This window comes from Panthera pardus, unplaced genomic scaffold, assembly GCF_024362965.1.
Source record: "Panthera pardus isolate Hobbes unplaced genomic scaffold, ASM2436296v1 HiC_scaffold_24, whole genome shotgun sequence".
NCBI lineage: Eukaryota > Metazoa > Chordata > Mammalia > Carnivora > Felidae > Panthera > Panthera pardus.
The window spans coordinates 21,900,204-21,926,440 of NW_026526810.1; the positions used below are offsets into that span (position 1 = coordinate 21,900,204).

Here is a 26,237-nt window from a genome sequence, read left to right on the forward strand (position 1 = left end):
CTCAAAAAGAAAAGGGAGATGACCCAAATAGATAAAACCATGAATGAAAATGGAATTATTACAACCAATCCCTCAGAGATACAAACAATTATCAGGGAATACTATGAAAAATTATATGCCAACAAATTGGACAACCTGGAAGAAATGGACAAATTCCTAAACACCCACACGCTTCCAAAACTCAATCAGGAGGCTATAGAAAGCTTGAACAGACCCATAACCAGCGAAGAAATTGAATCGGTTATCAAAAATCTCCCAACAAAGAAGAGTCCAGGACCAGATGGCTTCCCAGGGGAGTTCTACCAGACGTTTAAAGCAGAGATAATACCTATCCTTCTCAAGCTATTCCAAGAAATAGAAAGGGAAGGAAAACTTCCAGACTCATTCTAGGAAGCCAGTATTACTTTGATTCCTAAACCAGACAGAGACCCAGTAAAAAAAGAGAACTACAGGCCAATATCCCTGATGAATATGGATGCAAAAATCTCAATAAGATACTAGCAAATCGAATTCAACAGCATATAAAAAGAATTATTCACCATGATCAAGTGGGATTCATTCCTGGGATGAAGGGCTGGTTCAACATTCGCAAATCAATCAACGTGACACATCACATTAACAAAAAAAAAGAGAAGAACCATATGATCCTGTCAATTGATGCAGAAAAGGCCTTTGACAAAATCCAGCACGCTTTCTTAATAAAAACGCTTGAGAAGTCGGGATAGAAGGAACATACTTAAAGATCATAAAAGCCATTTATGAAAAGCCCACAGCTAACATCATCCTCAACGGGGAAAAACTGAGAGCTTTTTCCCTGAGATCAGGAACATGACAGGGATGCCCACTGTCACCGCTGTTGTTTAACATAGTGCTGGAAGTTCTAGCTTCAGCAATCAGACAACAAAAGGAAATCAAAGTCATCAAAATTGGCAAAGATGAAGTCAAGCTTTTGCTTTTTGCAGATGACATGATATTATACATGGAAAATCCGATAGACTCCACCAAAAGTCTGCTAGAACTGATACATGAATTCAGCAAAGTTGCAGGATACAAAATCAATGTACAGAAATCAGTTGCATTCTTATACACTAACAATGAAGTAACAGAAAGACAAATAAAGAAACTGATCCCATTCACAATTGCACCAAGAAGCATAAAATACCTAGGGATAAATCTAACCAAAGATGTAAAAGATCTGTATGCTGAAAACTATAGAAAGCTTATGCAGTTAATTGAAGAAGATATAAAGAAATGGAAGGACATTCCCTGCTCATGGATTGGAAGAATAAATATTGTCAAAATGTCAATACTACCCAAAGCTATCTACACATTCAATGCAATCCCAATCAAAATTGCACCAGCATTCTTCTCGAAACTAGAACAAGCAATCCTAAAATTCATATGGAACCACAAAAGGCCCCGAATAGCCAAAGTAATTTTGAAGAAGAAGACCAAAGCAGGAGGCATCACAATCCCAGACTTTAGCCTCTACTACAAAGCTGTAATCATCAAGACAGCATGGTATTGGCATAAAAACAGACACATAGACCAATGGAATAGAATAGAAACCCCAGAACTAGACCCACAAACATATGGCCAACTCATCTTTGACAAAGCAGGAAAGAACATCCAATGGAAAAAAGACAGTCTCTTTAACAAATGGTGCTGGGAGAACTGGACAGCAACATGCAGAAGGTTGAAACTAGACCACATTCTCACACCATTCACAAAAATAAACTCAAAATGGATAAAGGACCTGAATGTGAGACAGGAAACCATCAAAACCTTAGAGGAGAAAGCAGGAAAAGACCTCTCTGACCTCAGCCGTAGCAATCTCTTACTCGACACATCCCCAAAGGCAAGGGAATTAAAAGCAAAAGTGAATTACTGGGACCTTATGAAGATAAAAAGCTTCTACACAGCAAAGGAAACAACCAACAAAACTAAAAGGCAACCAACGGAATGGGAAAAGATATTTGCAAATGACATATGGGACAAAGGGCTAGTATCCAAAATCTATAAAGAGCTCACCAAACTCCACACCCGAAAAACAAATAACCCAGTGAAGAAATGGGCAGAAAACATGAATAGACACTTCCTAAAGAATACATCCGGATGGCCAACAGGCACATGAAAAGATGTTCAACGTCACTCCTTATCAGGGAAATACAAATCAAAACCACACTCAGATATCACCTCATGCCAGTCAGAGTGGCCAAAATGAACAAATCAGGAGACTATAGATGCTGGAGAGGATGTGGAGAAACGGGAACCCTCTTGCACTGTTGGTGGGAATGCAAATTGGTGCAGCCGCTCTGGAAAGCAGTGTGGAGGTTCCTCAGAAAATTAAAAATAGACCTACCCTATGACCCAGCAATAGCACTGCTAGGAATTTATCCAAGGGATACAGGAGTACTGATGCATAGGGGCACTTGTACCCCAGTGTTTACAGCAGCACTCTCAACAATAGCCAAATTATGGAAAGAGCCTAAATGTCCATCAACTGATGAATGGATAAAGAAATTGTGGTTTATATACACAATGGAATACTACGTGGCAATGAGAAAGAATGAAATATGGCCTTTTGTAGCAATGTGGATGGAACTGGAGAGTGTGATGCTAAGTGAAATAAGCCATACAGAGAAAGACAGATACCATATGGTTTCACTCTTATGTGGATCCTGAGAAACGTAACAGAAACCCATGGGGGAGGGGAAGGAAAAAAAAAAAAAAGAGGTTAGAGTGGGAGAGAGCCAAAGCATAAGAGACCGTTAAAAACTGAGAACAAACTGAGGGTTGATGGGGGGTGGGAGGGAGGGTAGGGTGGGTGATGGGTATTGAGGAGGGCACCTTTTGGGATGAGCACTGGGTGTTGTATGGAAACCAATTTGACAGTAAATTTCATATATTAAATAAATAAATAAATAAATAAATAGCTGAATGAGTGAAGACAAAAAAAAAATAAATAAACATCAAATTTTAAAAAATTTAAAAATAAACAATAGAGGGGCACTTGGCTGACCTAGTCAAAAAAGCATGCAAGCCCTATGCTGGGTATAGAGATTACATACATACATATGTATGTAAGTAAACAAACAAACTTTTTACAAAATTTTAAAAATAAACAATACAAAGTTGATGAAGTAAAGTTCTACTTTAGGAGCAAGGTAAACCCAAAGTCATCACAAGGGAGAAAATTAAGAGAGAAAAAAATCGACTAAAAATAAAAAAAAAGACAATGAAAACAATTAACAAAGCCAAAAATTGGTTCATAAAAATTGGTATAGCTGCTACGGAAAATAATTTGGCAGATCCTCCAAAGGTTAAACATAGAGTTAACATATGATCCAGCAATTCCAGCCCTAGATACACATTCAAGAAAAATTAAAATACAGGTCCACACAAAAACTTATACATGAATGTTCATATCTGCACTATTCATAATAGTCAAAATGTAAAAACAACCCAAATGTCCATCAAATTATGAATGGATAAATAAAAGGTGGCATATCCACATAATGGAATACTATTAACAATAAAAAGTAATACTATGACATAGATAAACCTTAAAAACATTATGCTAAATGAAAATAAAAAACATAAAAGACCACATATTATATAATTCTATTAACATGAAATATCCAGAATAGGCAAATAAATCTACATAGACAGAAAGTAGAATGTTAGTTGCCTTGGCCTGGGGGAGTTGGAGAAAAAAACAAAAACAAAAACAAAACACCTATGCAGTTTCTTTTGGGGGCGATGAAAATGTTCCAGAACTAACTGAGGTGATGGTCGTATAACTGTGACTGTACTAAAAGCCACTGAATTAAACATTTAATCAGATGAATTGTATGGTATATGAATTATACCTCAGTAAAGCTATTATTCTAAAATAGTTGGATCAATGAGATTTAAAAAAACATTTTTTTTAACGTTTATTTATTTATTTTGAGAGGGAGAGCATGTTCATGGGTTAGCAGGGGAGGGGCAGAGAGAAAGGGAGAGAAACAATCCTAAGCAGGCTCCACACTGTCAGCAGAGAGCACTACGTGGAGCTTGATCTCACAAACTGAGAGATCATGACCTGAGCTGAAATCAAGGGTTGGATACTTAACCAACTGAGTCACCTACACAACCCTTAAAAATTTTTTAGAAACTTTTCACTAGACTGATGAAGAGGTGAACAAAAAAGAGAAGACACAAATTACAATTGCAGAAATTAAAGAGGACCTATCACTTCAGAAGATCTTATAGACAATAAAAAGCAATTAGAGCAGTATCATAAACACCTTTATCTAATACGTTTGACCACTTAGAAGAATAGGGCCAATTCCTTGAAACATATCACTTAGTCAAACAGACTCAAAATAAAATCGAAAATCTCAATAGCCCTAAAACCATTAAAGAAATTGAGTCAACTCTCAAATACTCCACCAAAGAAAACTCCGGGCCAAAATGACATCACTACTGAATTCTATCACATTTAAGACAAAACAAAGCAAATACAATCTTACACAAACTCATTCAGAAAATAGAGCAGGAGGGAACATCTTTCAACTCATTTTATGAAGGCAGCATCATGATGATACCAAAATTAGACAAGTATTTTCATTTTTTTTAGACAAGTATTTTTAAAAAAGAAAGTTGCAGATTATTTTGATCAAGACAGACCTCAAAATCCTCAACAAAATACTGGTCAATCAAAACCAGCAATATATTAAAAAGATAACCTATCACAGGGCACCTGGGTGGCTCAGTCAGTTGAGCGTCTGACTTCAGCTCAGGTCATGATCTCACTGTTTGTGGGTTCGAGACCCACATTGGGCTCTGTGCTGACAGCTCGGAGCCTGGAGCCTGCTTTGGATTCTGTGTCTCCCTCTCTCTCTGCCCCTCCCCGGCTCGCGCACATGCTCGCGCGCTCTCTCTCTCTCTCTCTCTCTCACACACAAAATAAACATTAAAAAAAAATTTTTTTAAAAGATAACCTATCATGATCAAATAGGGTTTATCACTATAATTCAAAGTGATTTAACTTTCAAAAATCAAAAATGTAACTCATCATATTAACAAAATAAAGTAGGAAAAAACATGATCATTTCAGTAAGTGTAGAAAAACGTTTGACAAAATTCAACCACCATTCATGGTAACAACTCTCAACAAATTGGGAATAGTAGGGAAGTTCCTCAACCTGATACCATTAAGAAAATAAACAGGCAAGCCACACTTTGGGAGAAAATATTTGCAAAATATATCTGACAAGAAGGTTATACAATTACATAATATAACTATATATATAAATATATATAATATCAACATCTCAGTAACAAAAGACAAGCAATTCAATAAAAAAGGGCCAAAGAGTTAAATGGACACTTCTTAAGGAAGACATGTGAATCCCCAAAACACAACAATGTTCATCATGATTAGATATCAGGCAAATGCAAATTAAAACCACAATAAGGTACCACTGCACATGCACTTGAACAGCTAAAACACCAAATGTTGGTAGGTAAAAATGAAGAGCAACTGGAACCCAAATACATTGTTGGTAGGAATGTAAAACTGCACTTTGGGAAGAAATGATCCAGAAAGGGGTGTCAGAGTCCAAGCAAAGTGGGAAGAGTATCTGTATAGAAGGACTGTTCAGTGCAGAGTGTCAGAGCCTGAGCAGGGCAAGGAGGGCATCTGTGCAGGGTAGGATATTGGGAGGGTCCAGGTTTTTTACAGTGGGGTAAGGGCATTACAAAAGATAAAGGGAGAGAACTGGAATTGACTCTGTGGTATTAGACTGGAATTGGCAGTATCAAAGTGAACTACAGTTTTCTTTTTTTTAATTCATTTTGAGACAGAGCTCCCAAGTGAGCAGGGGAGGGGCAGAGAGAGAGGGAGAGAGAGAATCGCAAGCAGCCTCCACACTGTCAGCACACAGCCCAATGTGGGGCTTGAACTCACAAACCATGAGATCATGACCTGAGCCAAAACCAAGAGTCAAAATCAATGCTTAACTGACTGAGCCACCCAGTTGCCCTTACACTTTTCAATATATAGAGACTGATTCAGAAATACAGATGTAAATGTGTACTGTATGTAATTATGCATGTGTGTTTGCCTACACATACACACAGTTATATGCATTCCCTAGATTTTTTCACTGAGAGGTCTTGGGAATAACAACATCCCAATAGCAATGAATGCAACTAGCATCCAGATGTTGCCTACAAAATACTATTCTTCGTTAAAGGGCACCAAGACTCATTGGAGAAAAGACAAATTCCAGGCTGGGATAGGAAAAGTACAAAATGAGCCTGGAATATATTGTTCTGTTAGAAAGTAAGAAAGGGCTCAAAGAATGATGGGAACAGGTCAGAAAAGACACAGGAGCCACCATCTCAAAGAGGCTCTCACTGGCCAAATGTGGGTCAATGTATACAATAATGACAGAGGTGGGGCTCGAACTCACAAACCATGAGATCATGACCTAAGGTGAAACCAAGAGTTGGACACTTAACTGACTGAGCTACTCAGGTACCCCATGAAAGACACTGGAATTTGAATAAAAACTTAAGAAAATATCTGAAAGACAATGCTGGATTTAAGAACTGCAAAGCACATTACTGAGACCAAGAAATCCACAAACCTTGTGAGGAGGACACGTTCACCATGGTAATGGCTAACTGCCTAGATACACTGAATAGAACATAAATCACTGAGATAGTTATTCAGTAAATTATACATATATATAAAGTGTACAAATATAAACACATACACATACACACACTTTTTATCTCCATAGAATTTTGGATGGCATATTTTATTGCAATACTTACTGGTGCTACTATTTTTCCCGTCTGTCCAACTTGCATATCATTGGGAACAAAGCCAGCATCAACAGCAGCACGAGAAGCACCAACTAAATGGGGAAAAACATATTTGTCATTTTTTTAAGCTCTTATTCCACTGGTCGGGATATTCACTAATAAGTGTATTAGAAAGACACCGACAAGTACAATCAGAAATTTATTTTATAAAGGCCTTGTTTAAAAAAAAAATCCTCCTGTCACTGGTCAAAAATTCTAAAATGAAGTACTAGTGCATTTTACACACAAAACTTCAAGAAATGCCTTCTACTTATACCCAAGGATTTAAGATTTTAAATTTGGCTGAAGTCCTCTGCTTGCTTTATCAAAAAGACATTCAGGCATTCATAAAACATACATTATAATCTGTTTGGCATGCCATTATATAATGGTCCTTTATGCAATAAGTTCAAATTTTTTTTTAAGATTTTTAAAGTTTATTTATTTATTTTTTGAGAGAGAGTGAGCATGTGCACACACGAGTTGGGGAGGGGAGGAGGGAGAATCCCAAGCAGGCTCCGTGCTGTCAGACACATAACCAACTGAGTCACCCAAATGCCTCAATAACTTCACAACTTTTCCTTTTTTTAAAAATTTTTTTTTAATGTTTATCCATTTTCGAGAGAGAGACAGAGCACGAGCGGGAGAGGGGCAGAGACAGAGGGAGAGGCACAGAATCTGAAGCAGGCTCCAGGCTCTGAACTGTCAGCACAGAGCCCGATGCGGTGCTCGAACTCGTGAACCGCAAGATCACGACCTGAGCCGAAGTCTGACGCCCAAACTACCGAGCCACCCAGGCGCCCTGACAACTTCACAACTTTTGAAGAAAGGTACTATATCATTATTTCCTATGATCAGAAAAAGACAAGTTACGTATAACACAAGATAAGTTTTAACCAATATCTGCTATCTAAAAAAAAAATGAGAAGTTAACTAGCCTTCTATCCTCCTTCATCAGGAGTCAATAAGGAGCCCTGTACTTGGGAATAAGGTCACCCCTCTCACAGTAGGGGCTGAATGACCCTCCGATCCTCTTCATCTTCATCTACAGAGGACAAGAGAAAGTCACAAATAGTACTCCTCACTACCTCCTAATGCTCAGTCTCAACAACACTACCTAGATCAGTGATGACTGATCACATCCTGCCCTTTACTTGCATCAGTCACTACAACAAGCCCCAGACTCAAAGGTTATCCTTCATAATCCACACACTAATCTCCATAATGCCCTGCATACGTCCTAATCTTCACCCATCTTCCTATTTGTCTAGATGCTCCCTGAGGACAATGATTCCCCTGCAATCCTCTCCAGCAGATGTTATCTGCCACCAACTTCATACCACTGGGCCTATAGGCGGGCACCTCATTGACACCCTCAGAAAGTTTTCCCTCCTTCCTCCTTAAAAGCCTTCAGCTTTGAATCTCATGTCATCATAATCACCCACGTATTGCTGTGTCATCTATCAACCACTAGGTCAATCTCCTTCATTTCTCAATGATTTTTAGCTTCTGGGTCATTGTCACTTTCTCCAATACTAGTCTTAATTCTCGAAGATTTTAATACTTGGCTTCTTGGTTCCTTAAACAACTCTCCTGCAGTCATCTCTGTCCTCAGCCACACCCATGGTCATATCCCTCAAACTTTCAATTACCAATCCCCTGACAATTTCCAATGTCTCTCTGTGACCTACTCTTTCCAGCTGACTCACTTCATACCCAACTCCAACAATCCTCTGACCTCACTGGGATCTACATTTCTATTCACTGTCCCTCTCTCCCACTGTGTTTGCTCTTCTTTACCCTAGCTTAAATTCTACGATCAATGACTCTAATCACTTAGTTGCATACGCCTGCAATTTCCTTGCCTTCCTCTTAAATCATCACACCCAACTGGAAAAAGCTCCATCTCTGGTTAATTGATTAAACAACCTCCCTTACCTTTTCCATACCTGTCCCCCTGTAGTTCAGCATAACTGGAGAAAAACACCAACACCAAGCTGTGCTAACTGGGTTTTACTTTAAATAAATAGGCCTTAATTCTCTCACTCTTTCCTAAACTATAATTTCATAGTTTTCCTTCTCTCATTAAACTTCCAATACTCTTTAACATCATCACTCTCAGCTGATGAGCTTGCTTCTTATTTCACTGAAAAAACTGAAATAATCACAAGCAAACTTTCACATGCTCCAACTAACATACACCCATAAACTTGAAGCTGTGACCAATATTTTTTGTGGCCTACTTAAGGACATCACTGCAGCAACTCTCCCTCCCTCTGCTATATGATTAATTTTCCCCTCTCAACTGGAGCATTCCCATCAGCACAGAAGCATGCTATTATTTGTCCCCTCTTTGTAACACCCTTGTTGGCCCCATTCCACACCCCCCCCCCGCCAGCAAATAATGTTCATTTTGCTGTTCTCCTATACAGCAAAATTTCTCTAAAGAGCTGTCTGTACTCAGGGCTCCTGGGTGGCTCAGTTGATTGGGCATCTGACTTTAGCTAAGGTCATGATCTCACAGTTTGTGAGTTCAAGCCCTGCATCAGGCTCTGTGCTGACAGCTCGGAACCTGGAGCCTGCTTCGGATTCTGTGTCCCCGTCTCTCTCTGTCCCTCCCCCACTCTTACTTTGTCTCACTGTCTCTCAAAAATAAATAAGTGTAAACAAAAAATTAAAAAAAAACCTCTCTCTCATAATATATATCCAATCTGTCAGGAAATCCAAGTGGTTCTTTACCTTCAACTATATATCCCAAAACTATTTCTCCCCACATCCATTGCTACTAACCTTATCCAAACCACACATGTCTCTCACCTGATTGAAACAGCCTAATTGATCTCCCTGTTAATGCACTTATTTCCCTATACTCTGTGCTCAAAACTGTAGCTAGATGTGACTCAAAACAGATCATGTGACTCTTCTCAAATCTTTCAATGGTTTCCCATTTCATCCAGAGAAAAACAATCTCTTTACAAAGGCATGGTCTGGTCTATTACCCCCAATCTTGTCTCTTAACTACTCTTCCTTTTTGCACTTCCTATTCCAGCCACACTGGCCTCCCTACTATTCATCACACAGACCAGACATGCTTCTGCCTTAGTCAGGCCCTTTGTTACTTTACTGGTCCCTCTACCTGAAACACTCTCTTTCAGATCTCATGGCTTGCTTCCTCACATCCATCAAACCTTTGTTCAGATGTCTCCTTCTTAAGGCTTCCTCTGACCACCTTATTTAAAACTGAAACCCTCCCTCTCCAAACTCCTCCTCCTCATCCTTTTCATAGCGTTTACTACCCTTAATTTAATATACTATTTACTAATTTATTTTGTTTAGTGTCTGTGGTAGGCAGAAAAACAGCCCCTCCAAAGATATATTCACTTTCTAATCCCCAGAATCTGTGAGTATTAACAAACATGGCAGCAGATATAAAATTAAGGATCTTAGGAGAGGGTGCCTACCCTGAATTATCTAGGTGGTCTCTAAATGTCATCACATGTATCCCTCATTAGAGAGATACAGAAGGAAATGTGAGACAGATACACAGAGGAGAAGGTGATATAAAGACTGAGGCAGAGATTGGAGTGATGCAGCCACATGCCTAGAAATGTCAGGGAAACCTCTAGACACAGAAATGAACAGATTGCTCCCAGAGTGTGGTCCTGCCAACACCATGATTTCAACACACTTCACACTTCTGGCCTCTAGAACTGTGAGAGCACAATCTTCTGTTGTTTTAAGCCACCAAGTTTACAGCAATTTGTTACAGCAGCCACAGGAACCTAATACAAAGTCCAGTCTCACCCAATACAAACATAACTTTGCTTATTTTACTCACTGTTATTTCCCTAGCTCCTAAAATAATGCCTGACATATGGCAGACACTCAATAAATATTTCTTCAATTAAAGAATAAGTGAATGAAACACCCTCAAATAACACCATCTGATCATAAAGAGTCAATATCATGCCTTTATTCAGACAAAGCCATTACAGTTTCTATGAGTACATGTATAAATATATACTCATATAAAAGCATAGGGAAAACCTAGAAAGTTATACACAAAACCCTTAAATAAGGAAAGACAGAATGGAGACTTTTTTATAAAAAAGAATATATTCATGTAATAGTTCTATAATTAAAAACTAAAATATTGCCAATTTTCTGACTTTTCAAAAGACATTCCACTCTGATCAGTACATTTTTAATACGTACTAGCTTTTCTATAAATGGTTAACTACAATTCTTTTTTAGATGTTTATTTTTGAGAAAGAGGGAGAAACAGAGTGAGAGCAGGGGAAGGATAGAGAGAGGGGAAACACAGAATCTGAAGCAGGCTCCAGGCTCCGTGCTGTTAGCACAGAGCCTGATGTGGCACCCAAACCCACAAAATGCGAGATCATGACCTGAGCCAAAGTCGGACTCTCAACCAACTGAGCCACCCAGGCGCCCCTGGTTAACTACAATTTTTAGATAATGTTAACTTCTATTTTTAGGAGAGGTTTATATTAGACTACCAGTAAAGAGAAAAGCAAGGACATTCCTGAATCAGAAGTAGGCACTAAAGCTGACATTAAAAAAAAAATTATTTAATAGAAAAAATACAAAGATTTGGCAAATATAAGAGTGTGACATAAATAATTAAAAAGCATAAGGATACCGTCTCCACAATGAATGCTACTTGGAGACTAAGAAAAACCATTTCAGAGAGAAAAGTCAAAACCAGAGAAAGCAAAATAATTTGCAGACTTGAATGACCTCTGTATAAATGAAATAAGGAAAAAATATATCCAACAAAAAAAGAATATTTTTCTACCAAAGAAAATAACCTTACCTGCAGCATGTAGTTGATCTGCCAAATCATACAACAACTTAAAGTTCTCTCCATTCTTCAAACCCCGGCCTTGTTGAAAACAGATGGGGGAAAAAAAATTTAACTAAACCTAAACTCCATTCCATAAAGAATACACAAACTCCATTCTATACAGCTACAGAGATGACTTGTGCCATGCTCCCCCTGGTGCCAGAGATACAGATGTGCAATAAAGAGCCCAAAGTGGGTTATCAAGCTCATGATTTCATTTTAATTGCTAAAATGGGAATAATACTTGCAACTTACCAACTTGTTACATTTGGAAAAAAAAAAAACAAACCCTATGCTCCTCTAAAATGAATACTAATAAAATCAAAGTATTTTAAAATCAAAGTATCTTTTAAAATTAATAAATTACAATAATCTACTTACCACCAGATATCACTACTCTGGCCCCAGTTAGCTCTGGTCGATCACTTTTTGTTAATTTCTGGTCAAGCCATTCTGATATCCCTACTGGGGAAGTACTTGATGCTGTATATATTGATACAGATAACAAAACAATGACCACGAGTTAAAGTTCAATAATAGTAATTTTTAAGATAAACAAAGAATTAATTCCATGAAATTGAAGTTTGTTAGTTACTGTGAATTTTTTGTGTTCATTTCATTCTCTGGGATTTTTGGAAAGAATTCAAGGGAATGGGTTCTAGCTTTTACCTTATCAGCTACACGACTTTTGAAAAGTCATTTACTTCGCTGAGTCTACTACAGAACTGGAATGACCCTCTCTTTATGGGGTTCAAATAAGATACTGTATACAGTAAAGAGTAACACCCTCTAAACATTTACTTTTTTTTTAAATTTTTTTTTAATGTTTATTTATTTTTGAGGCAGAGACACAGAGTGTACAGGGGAGGAGCACAGAGAGAGGGAGACAGAGAATCTGAAACAGGCTCCAGGCTCTGAGCTGTCAGCACAAAGCCCAACACGGGGCTCGAACCCACGAACCGTGAGATCATGACCTGAGCTGAAGTCGGAAGCCTAACTGACTGAGCCACCCAAGCGCCCCTAAACATTTACTTTTAATTACATCCTTCCATTACACTGAACCTCTCAAGTACTATAATAGGAAATGGAGAGAAAAGTAAAAAATCCTAACATCAACATAACAGATTAATCTTAATGGACCTTTTCTCTCACCCCTCTGATCTACAAAAACAACTATACTAGTACCAAAAATGATATGAAAAAGGCACGTTACTTTTGTATAAGCTTGGGAATATTACTTAGACTGAGCTCTCAGACACTGTGTATTAGAAATCTAAGCAGAGGCCATCTCTTACTCTAATATAATCCATGAACTAAAAGAAAAACAAGGAACAAAACAAATACGAACTTCAAATGAACACTCACCCTTTTCTGAACTGGCACTACCTCCACTTGTTGCTGCAGCTTCAAAAGATGTTCCTCGGACAGAAAACACCTTCACTTTTTCATCACACTTCACCGTACATAAAGCATTTCCTGAAATACACAATTTATTTTTAAAAAAACACTCATGAGGGGCGCCTGGGTGGCGCAGTCGGTTAAGCGACCGACTTCAGCCAGGTCACGATCTCGCGGTCCGTGAGTTCGAGCCCCGCGTAGGGCTCTGGGCTGATGGCTCGGAGCCTGGAGCCTGTTTCCGATTCTGTGTCTCCCTCTCTCTCTGCCCCTCCCCCGTTCATGCTCTGTCTCTCTCTCTGTCCCAAAAATAAATAAAAAACGTTGAAAAAAAAAATTTTTAAAAAACACTTATGAAAGACATGTATTCCTTAGAGGTTAAGAATTTACTTCATGAAAACAGGGAAGAAATAACTGTGGACCAATTGTTTTCTACCTCTACTAAGTGCAGGGAAAAGGACCATAACACTGAAAAAACTGATCAGTGGATATTTGTATAACCTTGGATGTTTTTAAAAGAAGGACAAGTTCTGACCTGCCTGGAAGTAAGGAACTGGAATAGACTAGGCAGCCACCCTAATAAGGCATGGTCTTCCTAAAAGAAATATAAACAAAAGCTTCCTTCTCCAAAAACAATCCATAACTCAACAACATTAGCTGCAACAACTTAAGACTGAAGCCACTATGCATGCTAAGAGAGGAAAATAAATGAAAATATGATAGGGTATTAAAGAACAAGAGGTGTGATATGCCAGGATTTTAAAAGAATTTAAGACATTTCTTATGGATTAGCAATCATGTAAGAGTGACCTAAACTTGACCAATATTTCCCCTCAAACTACTAAAGACGAAAGATCTAATTTGAGAACTGACCATTAAATTGAAACACAGAACTTCAATCAGAAAGAACAAAGAGTTCATTGCTTTCTCTAGCCCCACTAGAGACCAGAGTGCTTAGAAGATCAATCAACGAAAGAGACACTGAAATGAATTTCTTAATGCAGATGGAAATGGAATAGAAGCAGCAAAGATTAAGAATACTATTTTTTTTAAAATGGAAAAGTTTTGCTTCTCCAGGTGCCACTTACAAAATGTACTGAACAGTGAATCTAATCTTTATGGATGATTGGAAAAATCTCGTCACTCTGTAAACTGAATAACCAGGCAGGAAAGAAAAGTGCTCTGGATCTATCAAACAGAATGAAATGTCATGGTCTAGTATCAATTCTAAGATTAAGGTTTTTCTCAGAAACCTTTAAGATGGTCCATTTAAAGCAAAGGTATGGCTTGTTCTAAATCCTATCTTCATGCTGGAGAGGATGTGGAGAAACAGGAACCCTCTTGCACTCTTGGTGGGAATGCAAACTGGTGCAACCATTCTAGAAAACAGTGTGGAAGTTCCTTAAAAAATTAAAAATAGAACTACCCTATGACCCAGCAATAACACTGCTGGGAATTTACCCAAGGGATACAAGAGTGCTGATGCATAGGGGCACATGTACCCCAATGTTTATAGCAGCACTTTCAACAATAGCCAAAGTATGGTAAGAACCTAAATGTCCATCAACTGATGAATGGATAAAGAAGATGTGGTTTATATATACAATGCACTACTACTTGGCAATGAGAAAGAATGAAATATGGCTATTTGCAGCAACATGGATGGAACTGGAGGGTATTATGCTAAGTGAAGTAAGTCAGTCAGAGAAAGACAGATACCGTATGTTTTCACTCATATGCGGATCTTGAGAAACTTAACAGAAGACCATGGGGGAGGGGAAGGGGGAAAAAAGTTACAAACAGAGAGGGAGGGAAGCAAACCATAAAAGACTCTTAAATACGGAGAACAAACTGAGGGTTGATGGGGGGTAGGGGAGAGGGCAAGTGGGTGATGGGCATTGACGAGGGCACTTGTTGGGATGAGCACTGGGTGTTGTATGGAAACCAATTGAACAATAAATTATATTTTAAAAAAATCAAATAAATAAATAAATAAATAAATAAATAAATAAAATCCTATCTTCAAATTAATTTCTGCTTTTAAAATTCACCAAAAGTTATTATGTTGATTAATTATTTTCCTTGGGTACTCACCTGCATAAATAGTTCTCACAAATGTGTCAGGTGATTTGATTGCAATGATATCAGAAATTGGAGCAACATCAAGTTTGGCTGCTATTCTGGGCAAAAGGTTCTAAAAGCAAAATAAGCAGTGAATTACACACATACATACTTATGGATGGCTATCAACTATCAACAATAACATTCTCTAAATGCATATTCTGTAGAAGTTTTAATTCAAGTATTTTATATTTCATATGCATCTTTAGACATACTACAACTTCAAGTACAACTTTTTGGATAGTCTTTATGATTAAGTAAAAGTCTTCCTCAAAAAATTAAAAATAGATCTACCCTGTGACCCAGGAGTAGCACTGCTAGGAATTTATCCAAGGGATACAGGAGTGCTGATGCATAGGGGCACTTGTGCCCCAATGTTTACAGCAGCACTTTCAACAATAGCCAATTATGGAAAGAGCCTAAATGTCCATCAACTGATGAATGGATAAAGAAATTGTAGTTTATATACACAATGGAATACTACTTGGCAATGAGAAAGAATGAAATATGGCCTTTTGTAGCAAGGTGGATGGAACTGGAGAGTGTTATGCTAAGTGAAATAAGTCATACAGAGAAAGACAGATACCATATGTTTTCACTCTTATGTGGATCCTGAGAAATTTAACAGAAGACCATGGGGAAGGGGAAGAGAAAAAAAAAGTTAGAGAGGGAGGGAGCCAAACCATAAGAGACTTAAAAACTGAGAATAAACTGAGGGTTGATGGAGGGGTGGGAGGGAGGGGCAAGTGGGTGATGGGCATTGAGGAGGGCACCTGTTGGGATGAGCACTGGGTGTTGTATGGAAACCAATTTGACAATAAATTTCATATTAAAAAAAAGATTAGGTAAGAGTCTACCATTACTCTAACTACATTAAGAGTTTTATGAGTTTTACAGTAATAAACCACCTTAACTCAGTAAGTTGAATTGTAAGATATGATATTCACTTTAATGAACATTACTCACAAAGTGTGACCCTTGTGGATTACTTAATTTAGGTAAGATAGAAAAATATTTAGAGGAGTAGTAAAATTCTCAAATACTGAAAAAGATTAGACATGTATATATTTAATGTATATGAAAGAAAAAGTATCAAAGCAGACATTTTCACCTTTTTAAAAATCAATATTGCAATAAAAAAGATCAAAACTCACCTAAATACCCATCAACAAGGGATAGGTTTATAAATTATAGCTCATCCGTATAATGGAATCCTATGTAACCATATGAGAAAGGTGAAGCACAGCTGTATAATATGTACAGAAGCAACAAAAGTAATGTATATTCTTTTCCTTGTATATGCACAGAACATCTCTGGAATAGATATGTGTGATAACTTTGCCCTCACTAGCAGGGATCATTGGGAAAGCCACGATTTCCCCAAAGTCTCAGTTACGTCACCTCACAAATAACAGGAAGGTAATTCCTAGCTTCTAGTCTAAAATTCTATGACTCTAGGGCTCTAAAACAGAGTTAATTAGTGAAGACTGAATGTCCATACTTTCTAGACTCAAAGGTTTTCTTAGATGATAACATCATCTAAGTGTAATGAAAAAAGTGAAGTGCTGCTTTTATCACACAAATAGAAAGCTGAATTCTACACTGCTTTCTACAGAGCTTATTCCAGGGCATCTCCTGAACTTGGTACATGAAACCATCTCCAGGAGGCAAACTCTCACTATAACAGTATTCAACTTTCTCTCAATTCCATCCCCAAACCATCTTTGTTCTCTAAGAATTCTCCCGGGATTACCCACTTGCATGTAAAATTACACTACTTAATTGGCACTAACATGTGGTTAGTTTTAAAATAATTTTAATATACATACTATAATGATTCACGACTAAACTCAGAAGCACCCCCAGGGTAGAGGTTTTGTGTCTTCTATTCCTCTTGGGTCCCTACCCTACATCTGATAAGCAAGCAGTTCTATATATATTGATGCTAACAAGGGTTGACAGCCTGAGTCAATTTTCCTCCTGTCATATCTCCCAACAGGAAAGATTTTCTAACTTTCAGTTTATTTTTACCTTCATTACACAGCAGTTCTCCTTCAACCATGACAGAAGAGCCACTGAAAAGTACCACAGTTTATAAAACCACAATTAGAAAAATTAAGATCTCTTAGAAAATGAAGCATTTGGGAAAACAATTAAAATGCCATTAAATATACTTCTAACTTGGTAAATAAGTTTAGAAGATGCCTACTTTTAAAATAAATCAAGTTTGACAATATTTAAAGCCTGCTTCAGTAAGTAACTCTTCTTGAAATCACCTTCTTTAACTGTTCAGGAAATACTATTGGAATACTGTTATCTGGTCGAGCAAATTCTATTACAAATGTTAGGCTGTGCAGACTGTATCTCTTTTTACAGTTTTAAACTTTCTAAATTGCTTGCATTTTAATACCTTTTGTACCTTCTTATCCCTGTTTTATTTAGCACATCTTGAAAAAAAATTTATCATGGTGCTTAAAGGCTTTATGTTTCTCCAGATCTGATCTTTCATTTAAATGTCCTGACAGGGTAGATGTAAACAGATCTATCTCTACACTGTCCAAACAGGCTTGACCACATGATTTCAGGGAAAGAGATGAAACAACTGTCAGTGTTTTTTCATGTACAAAAGGATGACAGATTTTTAAATTCTAGCATACCAGTATGAAGTATGCAATCTCAAACCACAGTTGGTAAAGGACTATTACAGAGCAGACTGCTCAGCTTCATCTAATGGACTCTTTTTCATTCCAAACCCATTCAGAGGCTATACAGCACCAGCTACTATTATGTGACCCTTGTTCTCAAAACTCTCATATGTTGCAACACCACAATTAAGCTCAGACTATTAAAATCTAGCTAATTAGATGCAACGAATGCCCTTTTTTTGGTTTAACAAGATTTTAGATTAACCATCAACACAGAAACTCAAGACTCATGAAATCTGTTTAAATCATCTAGTACCAAATCAAAATCCTCAGATAGAATGGTCCACAAAGATCTTTTACTTCAATGCTCATCTGTAACAGTGGTGAGATGTCAATCCTGACTTAATCTTTTCCAGAGAAAGGGCAACCTACCACAGAGGAAACCCATTCTTTTTTTTTTAACCTCTCTACTTGATAGATCTTAGACATCACTTGATCAAACTACACCATTTTACGTACAAGAAAAACAGACGTCAGGAAGGTAAAATGACTAGCCCAAGGTCATATATGTCTGTGGACTCACCTTACCTATCAATCACTAAAGTCTATAAAAAAAAACCCTGAAAAATGTATGATAGTCTGCAATGTGATAACCTAATAAAAGAGTAATTGTTTGTTAAACTTGTGTTTACATTGTAGGTGGAACATTGTTACTGCCTAGAAATTCTGTTAACCTTAAAAGAAAAAAATTAGTGAGTTCAAATTGATAATTCTAGAGGTTAAAAACAAACTACACCAATTTACATGAGTTATTCTGCAAGTTCTCTACATGGTTTGCAGTGATTCATGCCTAGAAGCAATACTATATCACAGATTAATATTCACAAACACTATTCATTTCACAAGAAACAAGATCAGTATGTTGGGAGCTCACTGTTAATCACTCAACATGGTTATTTGATATAAGAGATATTTGAATAAGATATCTTATTCCTCAAACTAATATTTTAAAATCAATTACAACAGGGGCGCCTGGGTGGCTCAGGCAGTTAAGTGTCCAACTCTTGATTTCGGCTCAGGTCATGATCTCACGGTTCATGGGTTCGAGCCCCATGTTGGGCTCTGCTCCGGTGGTGTGGAGCCTGCTTGGAATTCTCTCTCTCTGCCCCTCCTGTGCTTTCTCTTTCTCTCTCTCAAAATAAATAAACTTTAAAATCAATTACACCAAAATTATGATAGTAAAAGAAAAAAAAGTCAAATCAAGACAATTCAAAAAAGGAAATAAAAACAACCAATAACTATATGAAAAGACGTCTGATCTTACTATCAGAGAAATGCAAAAGTTACAAAATATAATTTTTCACCCATCAGATTGGGGGAAAATGTTAAAATGTATAATACCAAGTGCTGGCAAGACATCCTCTTAAGACAGCAATTTAGCAATATATATCAAAATTTTAAAAGCACACAGTCTTTGACCCAGCTATTTCACTTCTAGAGCTCTACTCTAAATAAATAGCAGCACATGTATACAAAGATGTATGTACAGGGACATTTATTTACAGTAAGGCTTATAAATGCAAAAAATTAGAAGCAACCTAACTGTCCATCCTTAGCTAAATATTGAATATTATGCAGCCACAAAAAAATGAGACAGACATGAGCAAATATTTTCAGGACACATTCTTAAGTAAAAACCACCAGTCTCAAAATAATTCATGTTATATTATCTTAGGAGTAAAAAAAATTTGTACAGGTATTACAATTTCAAAATCCACAGCAGCAGGACTAAAAGTACGTACAATTGTTAACACCTGTACCTCTGAAGCGGGAAGAGGGAGCTGGGAAGAAAGGGAGACTTTGATACCTTGCTCTGCTCTGCATACTGCTCAGTACTACATGCACCCTCTATAATAAAAATGTATTTGTGTACAACTAATTTATAATCTTTAAAAGTAAAACAAAAACTAAAAACAGCAGCTTATTAAGAATGGGATAAAAGGGAGCTAGAATACCCATGGCCACAGAGAGAGCAAGAACAACCCACTGACAAATTCTCTTGGGCTCCCACTTAGCTTCCCCCTTTTTTAAAACTTCATGCAGATAACTAACTGCCCGACAGCACATTCTTTCTTCAGACATATCACAATGCACATGATCAGATTATAGTTTTCTTTACCCTAAGGATGTTTTCAACTACCACACAGCCATTACCAAATCCGCCAAGTAGACAGAATTTGGCCTTTGTAAATATCTATCAGCCACCCAAATAAACCATTGCTTAAGATGGGTTACGACTACAATGACATTCACACACACACAGAGACAGTTCAACATTGTTCTTAAAGAAAAATAATTTTTAAAAATATCCTAGAGTTTTGTCCATGACAAAATTTGAAACTCTGGAAGTAGCATTCTAATAAATTATGACAAAATCTTGAAAGCACAGAGTTGTCTCTATGACAAAATTTGAAAAGGTGGAGGTGGCATTTTTATAGAAATTGTAACAAAGTCTTAAAAGAATACATTTTAGCAAAACTATTACCATATTAATTCAGAAAGCCAGGATTAGCTACCTAAACACAGTCTGTTGTACATTTCAAGCACAATGAAATCTAATAACCCTTCCAAATAATGACATCAGATTCCACATTCTCAATCTTCTCACCTTTCCAAAGGCAGATGCTCCAGCACAGATGTGTGTGTAATTGAACTGCTTCTGAGTTGCCAAAATTAATGGTGTCAGTTCCTCTAAGAATTAAACACATTTGATAAATACACTTCATAATGTTTTCATATTCTTATATTCAAGTATAATTTAGACATTACACTTTTTCCAATGGAAAAATCTCACCTGGAAGGAGGCCTTTGTATGCATCATGCTGAGCAATCAGAACTTTTGCTACACCTGCTACTTTGCAGAGATCCTGTGCCACCTATAATTAAAAGAGTTTTTAATTATCCATCTAACAGAAAGATACAAATAGAGCCACCACTACAAATACCAACAGAGCATAAAATATTAAGGGTCAACTATAGAAATTGTTCTTATTAGAAAAAGGGTGACTAGGGGCATCTGGGTGGCTCAGTCGGTTAAGCATCCGACCTCGGCTCAGGTCATGATCTCGCAGTCTATGAGTTCGAGCCCTGCGTCAGGCTCTATGCTGACAGCTCAGAGCCTGGAGCCTGTTTCGGATTCTGTGTCTCCCTCGCTCTCTACCTCTCCCCTGCACTCACTTGCTCTCTCTCTCTCTCTCTCAAAAATAAACAGTAAAAAAAAAAAAATTTTTTTTTAATAGAAAAAGGGCAACTTAGGGGGAAAAAAGAAAACCCTTTAACAAAAAACAAAAACAAAAACAAAACTTAGGCCAACTGATCTTACTACCAACTGACCTTAAATAAAAATTCTTACTTTGAATAAGTATTATCTGGTAAGCCAAAATCAGCACAGCTCTCTATTCAAATTTAATTGTAGATTGTGCCCTTTACCTTTCACTCAATGTAAGTGTTAAATTCATCATTTTAGAAATGGTGAAAATGAGGCAATGCTTAGGTTCTCGGTCTCACACATACAGTAATAACACAGCCAATATATTTCAGACTCAGGGTTTCCTAGAGGTAAAGAACAGGACCTAACCACATTTGTTTACAGGACACTGTACTTTATTTGATAATAATAATTTCTGCTGTTAAAATTAGTGAATCTAGGCAATAGAAGAAGTCTTATATAATAGTCCATTGTCAACTACTGAGCTCCTGCCCACCTACATCTATTTATCTATGATGAAGCTAAATAATTTTTATTTTATTTCCTCATTTTTCCTGTGTGGAATTATAATTAAATTCTGGGAAAGCATAAAATTTTAACCACTCGGATTTCTTATATATAGAAGATAATTAGAATTCCCCCTTTTAATTGTCTAATTACAGCAAGACTGATTTCTGCTTTAGCAGAGACATAACAATCATATTATGGTCTTGTCTTCTTGTTTACTGATTCACTGACGAGTAGGCATAAAGAGCTATTCCTCTTGCCCCATCAATGGAAGGTAAGATTGCAACAATATTCACTGTTTTCAAGTTTGCAAGAGTACCTCTGCTGAACCAAGAATTCACTGGCAGATCACTGGCAGACTATCTTGTACTATCAAAATTATCTTTTTTACCAGCAAAAACTTCTGGCACTACACAGAAGAATCACTTGCTGCTTTTGATAGATAGTTACAAAAAACTGAAATCTGCCTAGCCGTTAATGGAGTCTCTTTATGCAGATACTGATTATTTTTCTTTCAGATTAGAATGTGACAAAACAATAAGAATGTAACTAAAGAGAAGATTATTTCTGCTTTTTCTCAAAATAGTACAAATAAAATAGCATTTCAAATATTTAAAAAATAATATTAGAATAATTATTTAAAATCACAGCCAAAGAATCAAACCCAGAACTTGTATATCTAAAAGCAGGGTGGGGTGTCTGAGTGGCTCAGGCAGTTGAGCATCCAACTCATGATTTCAGCGCAGGTCATGATCCCAGGGTCATGGGATTGAGCCCTGCATCGGGCTCCGGGGTCCGCACTGAGCGTGGAGCCTGCTTAAGATTCTTTCCCCTCTCCCTGTCCCTCTCCCCAGTTTGCGCTCTCTATAAAAAAAACAAACGAGTGAATGAATGAATGAATGAATGAATACAGGGCAACCAAAAAAGACAGCTTAGCCATTTTATCATACATTGTGGTCACTATCAAATAAATAAGATTCAACAGTTGTTAGCAGGATTTAGGCAAAGTAATCCACACAACTTAACCCTAAACCTGCAAGAATACATTCTTTCAAGATACTAATTTCATGTAAGAAATTAGACAAAAGTGACAGTAGTATTCTGAGCCTGCGCTATATTACATGCTCTTCATCAATGTCATTTAATAAAAAAATAAATTAAATCCTCTAAAAAGAAACATGCTTTTTCCAGATTTCTTCCTCTGAGGTCCAAGTCCCCAACTGCACACTTGGTAACTTCTATACAGGATGGGAGTGAATTGGTGGCTCAACTGAAGTGAAGCATGATTTCAACTACACAGCTGCCCAGTGGTACAGAGCCTGCAAACCCTGTTACAGTACCTTTCCAGGGGTTAGTTTACAAAGCTATTATCTTATTTCAACAACAAAAACTAAGAACATCTTTTAGTCAGAGCTACAGTTTGAAAAGCATAGTAGTTCCATCTGAATTCTTATACCAATTAAAAATTAACACCTATGATACTTTGTCCAGATTTCCTACTTTCAGGAATTAAAAGCAATTAGCTAGTATATTCATCAATACAAAAAAGAGATCGGCTATTAACCTCTAAGGGGACTCAAATATTATCATTCTACTTGGTACCTGATGGCATATGATGGTGCCAGGAGAACTAAATCAAGTATTTTACCTCATTTCAAAAGACAAAATGCTTAGTGAGCAAACCTTTTAGTTCCTTTTTCACACGTAGTAATGATTGTGACATTGGCCATTTAATGAGGATTAGAGCCCAGTTTGGGTTACAGTCTTCAGCATAATTCTCTGTTGCCATCTTTCCCTGTCTCTTGATGGAGATTATATTTGCTATGGTTGACCTTAAAAATTTCTCACCTTGTCACATTTGGTTCCAGCTACTAAGCAAGACACTTCACCTCCAAGACGTGTGGCTGCAGTGATGGTATTTAATGTAACGGGTGCTAGAGTATCATTTGCATGCTCAGCTATTACCAGGGTACTCTGAAATCGTAACAAAGAGGCCTAAAAGGAAAAAAAAGGTGAAAAAGAATATTGTAATGCAAACAGGGTCTTCAAAACTCTAATTATTAAGTATGTGTGCCTCAAAGAAAACTGTACACAACACTCAGTTCTATATATTCATAAAATACTTGCTCAATGGCAAAAATTAAGCTATTTGTGTCTATCATTCTACTACTAATATTCTTAATTAAAACAGAAAATGCATTTATATTCTACTATTAGAAAAATTTAATTATTTCAAAACAACTTTCCCATTAATATATGTTTCTCAATACTGTATGTTCAATGAGAAACTGCTAAATACATCTAAATTTAAAATTCTTAAGTTGTACCGATTAATTATCAAACCAGGAATCAAACTACTGCCAATTACACTCACTTGCAGCAAACTCCTAAAGATACAGTATATCTAGAAATAATGGGTTAGAACACTTACTAAAGTTGATTTCTATTGCTTCACGTAAAATGCATTCAATACCCAAATAACTAATAATGTAATGTCTTTAAATGCTACACAGTAATTTTGCTCAGGTTTCAACTGCTTGAACATGCTTCTGAATTCAAAAAAGAAGCTTGCAGACAGCATCTTGGAACCAACCAGTATCCACTTATATCTACTGTGGACTATCAAGAGACCAAGCTCATGGTCATCTGGAATAATTTCAAACATCAGGAACACAAAAATGAATAAGAATGCTCACTGTGCTCAAAGATTTTAAGGGAAATAAAACCTGTTACATACAATTATTAGACAGTTTTTCAGTTAATGAAGAGATCCAAACTGCTGGAGGTTGCAGATCATGACGCACAGAATCAAGGGTAAGAAAGGAACAAGCTCAGGTGTTCCTGTCTTGTGAAAACATAAGGAAGGGTACCACAGGTGTGACAAAGTCTAAGAAAATAAGAAAACTGTGGAATTATCCTTGTGAAAAACTGCAATGAGAAATGAGAAATGAGAAAAATGGGCACTGAAAATCAAATGGCATGGTTATATGGCTTAATTCAGCAATAATCTTTGATATGGAGTTGGAGTGAAGGAAGCATGGTATAAAATTTACATCCAGAGCTGGAAATTTACACAGGAGGGTATGAATGAAAGGCAGGGAGGCATAGGACTTACAATGCTCATTACACAATTAAATTTGGAAAATACTTATGTTTTCATTTACTATACTATAAATACCTATTGCTATATTTTAATACTTTTCCTTTTTATTGGTGTTAAGTATATGAGCATACCAGTTTAACCAGTTCTGTAATCTGTAAAAACAATGCAGGGGCACCTGGCTGGCTTACTCAATGGAGTGTGCAACTCTTGATCTCAGGCCTGTAAGTTTGAATTCTACGTTGGGTGCAGAGATTACTTTAAATAAATAAATAAATAAATAAATAAATAAATAAATAAATAACACATTTTTTTAAAAATGCAGGGAAGACCATCCTCATAGCTAAATCTTCGCACTCATCCTCAACAAATGAGAGTTTGTTTCAGTCTGGAAAGACTCTTCTGATCAGAATCTGGCCAGACATGGGGTGCCTGGGTCGTTCAGTCAGTGAAGCATCTGACTTCGGCTCAGGTCATGATCTCGTGGTCGGTGGGTTCAAGCCCCACATCAGGCTCTGTGCTGACAGTTCAGAGCCTGGAGTCTGCTTCAGATTCTGTGTCTCCCTCTCTCTGATCCTCCCCTGCTCATGCTCTGTCTCTCTCTCTCAAAAACAAATAAAAACATTTAAAAAATTAAAAAAAAAAAAAAAAAAAAAAAAAAAAGAACCTGGCCAGACTTTAGCTTCTCTGCTTGCATAGAAGACTAAGCCAGATTCTGTGCAACTTTCCAACAGGGACCCTTCCTCCCCTAAGCTTTCTACCTTTACCAGTTCATCCTCAACCTTCTCCTCAGTCCTCTAACCCCCTCTATCCTTGATGAACCAATCCCAGAGCTGGGGACCAGAGACTCTAGGGACATGACAGAGGAAGAAATCACTGCATTATGTATCATGGATGGCATTTCTTGTTTTTTTTTTTCCCTCCTTTTTTTTTTTCACTCAATGGAAGCAAGTAAAGGAGGGAAAATGAGACTTTTGTTGTTGCCAGATTGAGTACCTGCTTGTATAACGATAAAAAAAATTGCCTTCTTATAGGAAGTGGTTAAAGTTAAGGTTAGAAATATTTATGCAGATCTTATGATTCTTTTCTTATGACAAATTCCTAGAAGTGTTAGATCAAGAGATAGGCATACTTTTAAGGCTTTTAATACTGGCACAAACTGTTCTCCAGAAAGTTGTGGCAATTCACAACAGTTCACAATTCTTGGGAGGGAATGAAAGTTCTTAGAAGGCAAATACCAGGCCTATTCAAAGAGTCTGCTACAATGTTTTTTGTTTTTGTTTTTTAATACACATCTGTAGAAATATATAGTACTTTTTCTTTTTTAATCAGAAGAGCACAGTATCTTGCAAAGAACTCTAATTAGAACTCAATGGCATAATTTATGATTTAAATCACATTTCACAAGAATTGCCAGTAACAAGCTACTTATTACCAATATATATCAGACACCATATTTTTGATTATGTTTCACAC

At 37.0% G+C, this 26,237-nt stretch overlaps 1 protein-coding gene across 3 annotated transcripts in view; it reads right to left on the reverse strand.

Annotated features, from left to right (window-relative positions):
- The window catches only part of ETFA (electron transfer flavoprotein subunit alpha), an 82,365-nt gene that overhangs the window by 42,765 nt on the left and 13,363 nt on the right, over positions 1-26,237 (reverse strand). For all 3 annotated transcript variants that reach the window (XM_019441354.2, XM_019441351.2, XM_019441352.2), the window contains exons 2-9: positions 23,510-23,656; positions 20,741-20,822; positions 20,555-20,637; positions 15,215-15,314; positions 13,091-13,201; positions 12,107-12,208; positions 11,696-11,764; positions 6,832-6,914 (exon numbers count right to left, since the gene is read on the reverse strand). In XM_019441354.2, coding sequence (XP_019296899.1) covers positions 6,832-6,914; positions 11,696-11,764; positions 12,107-12,208; positions 13,091-13,201; positions 15,215-15,314; positions 20,555-20,637; positions 20,741-20,822; positions 23,510-23,656 — 777 coding nt within the window. The remainder of the gene's footprint in view (positions 1-6,831; positions 6,915-11,695; positions 11,765-12,106; positions 12,209-13,090; positions 13,202-15,214; positions 15,315-20,554; positions 20,638-20,740; positions 20,823-23,509; positions 23,657-26,237) is intronic.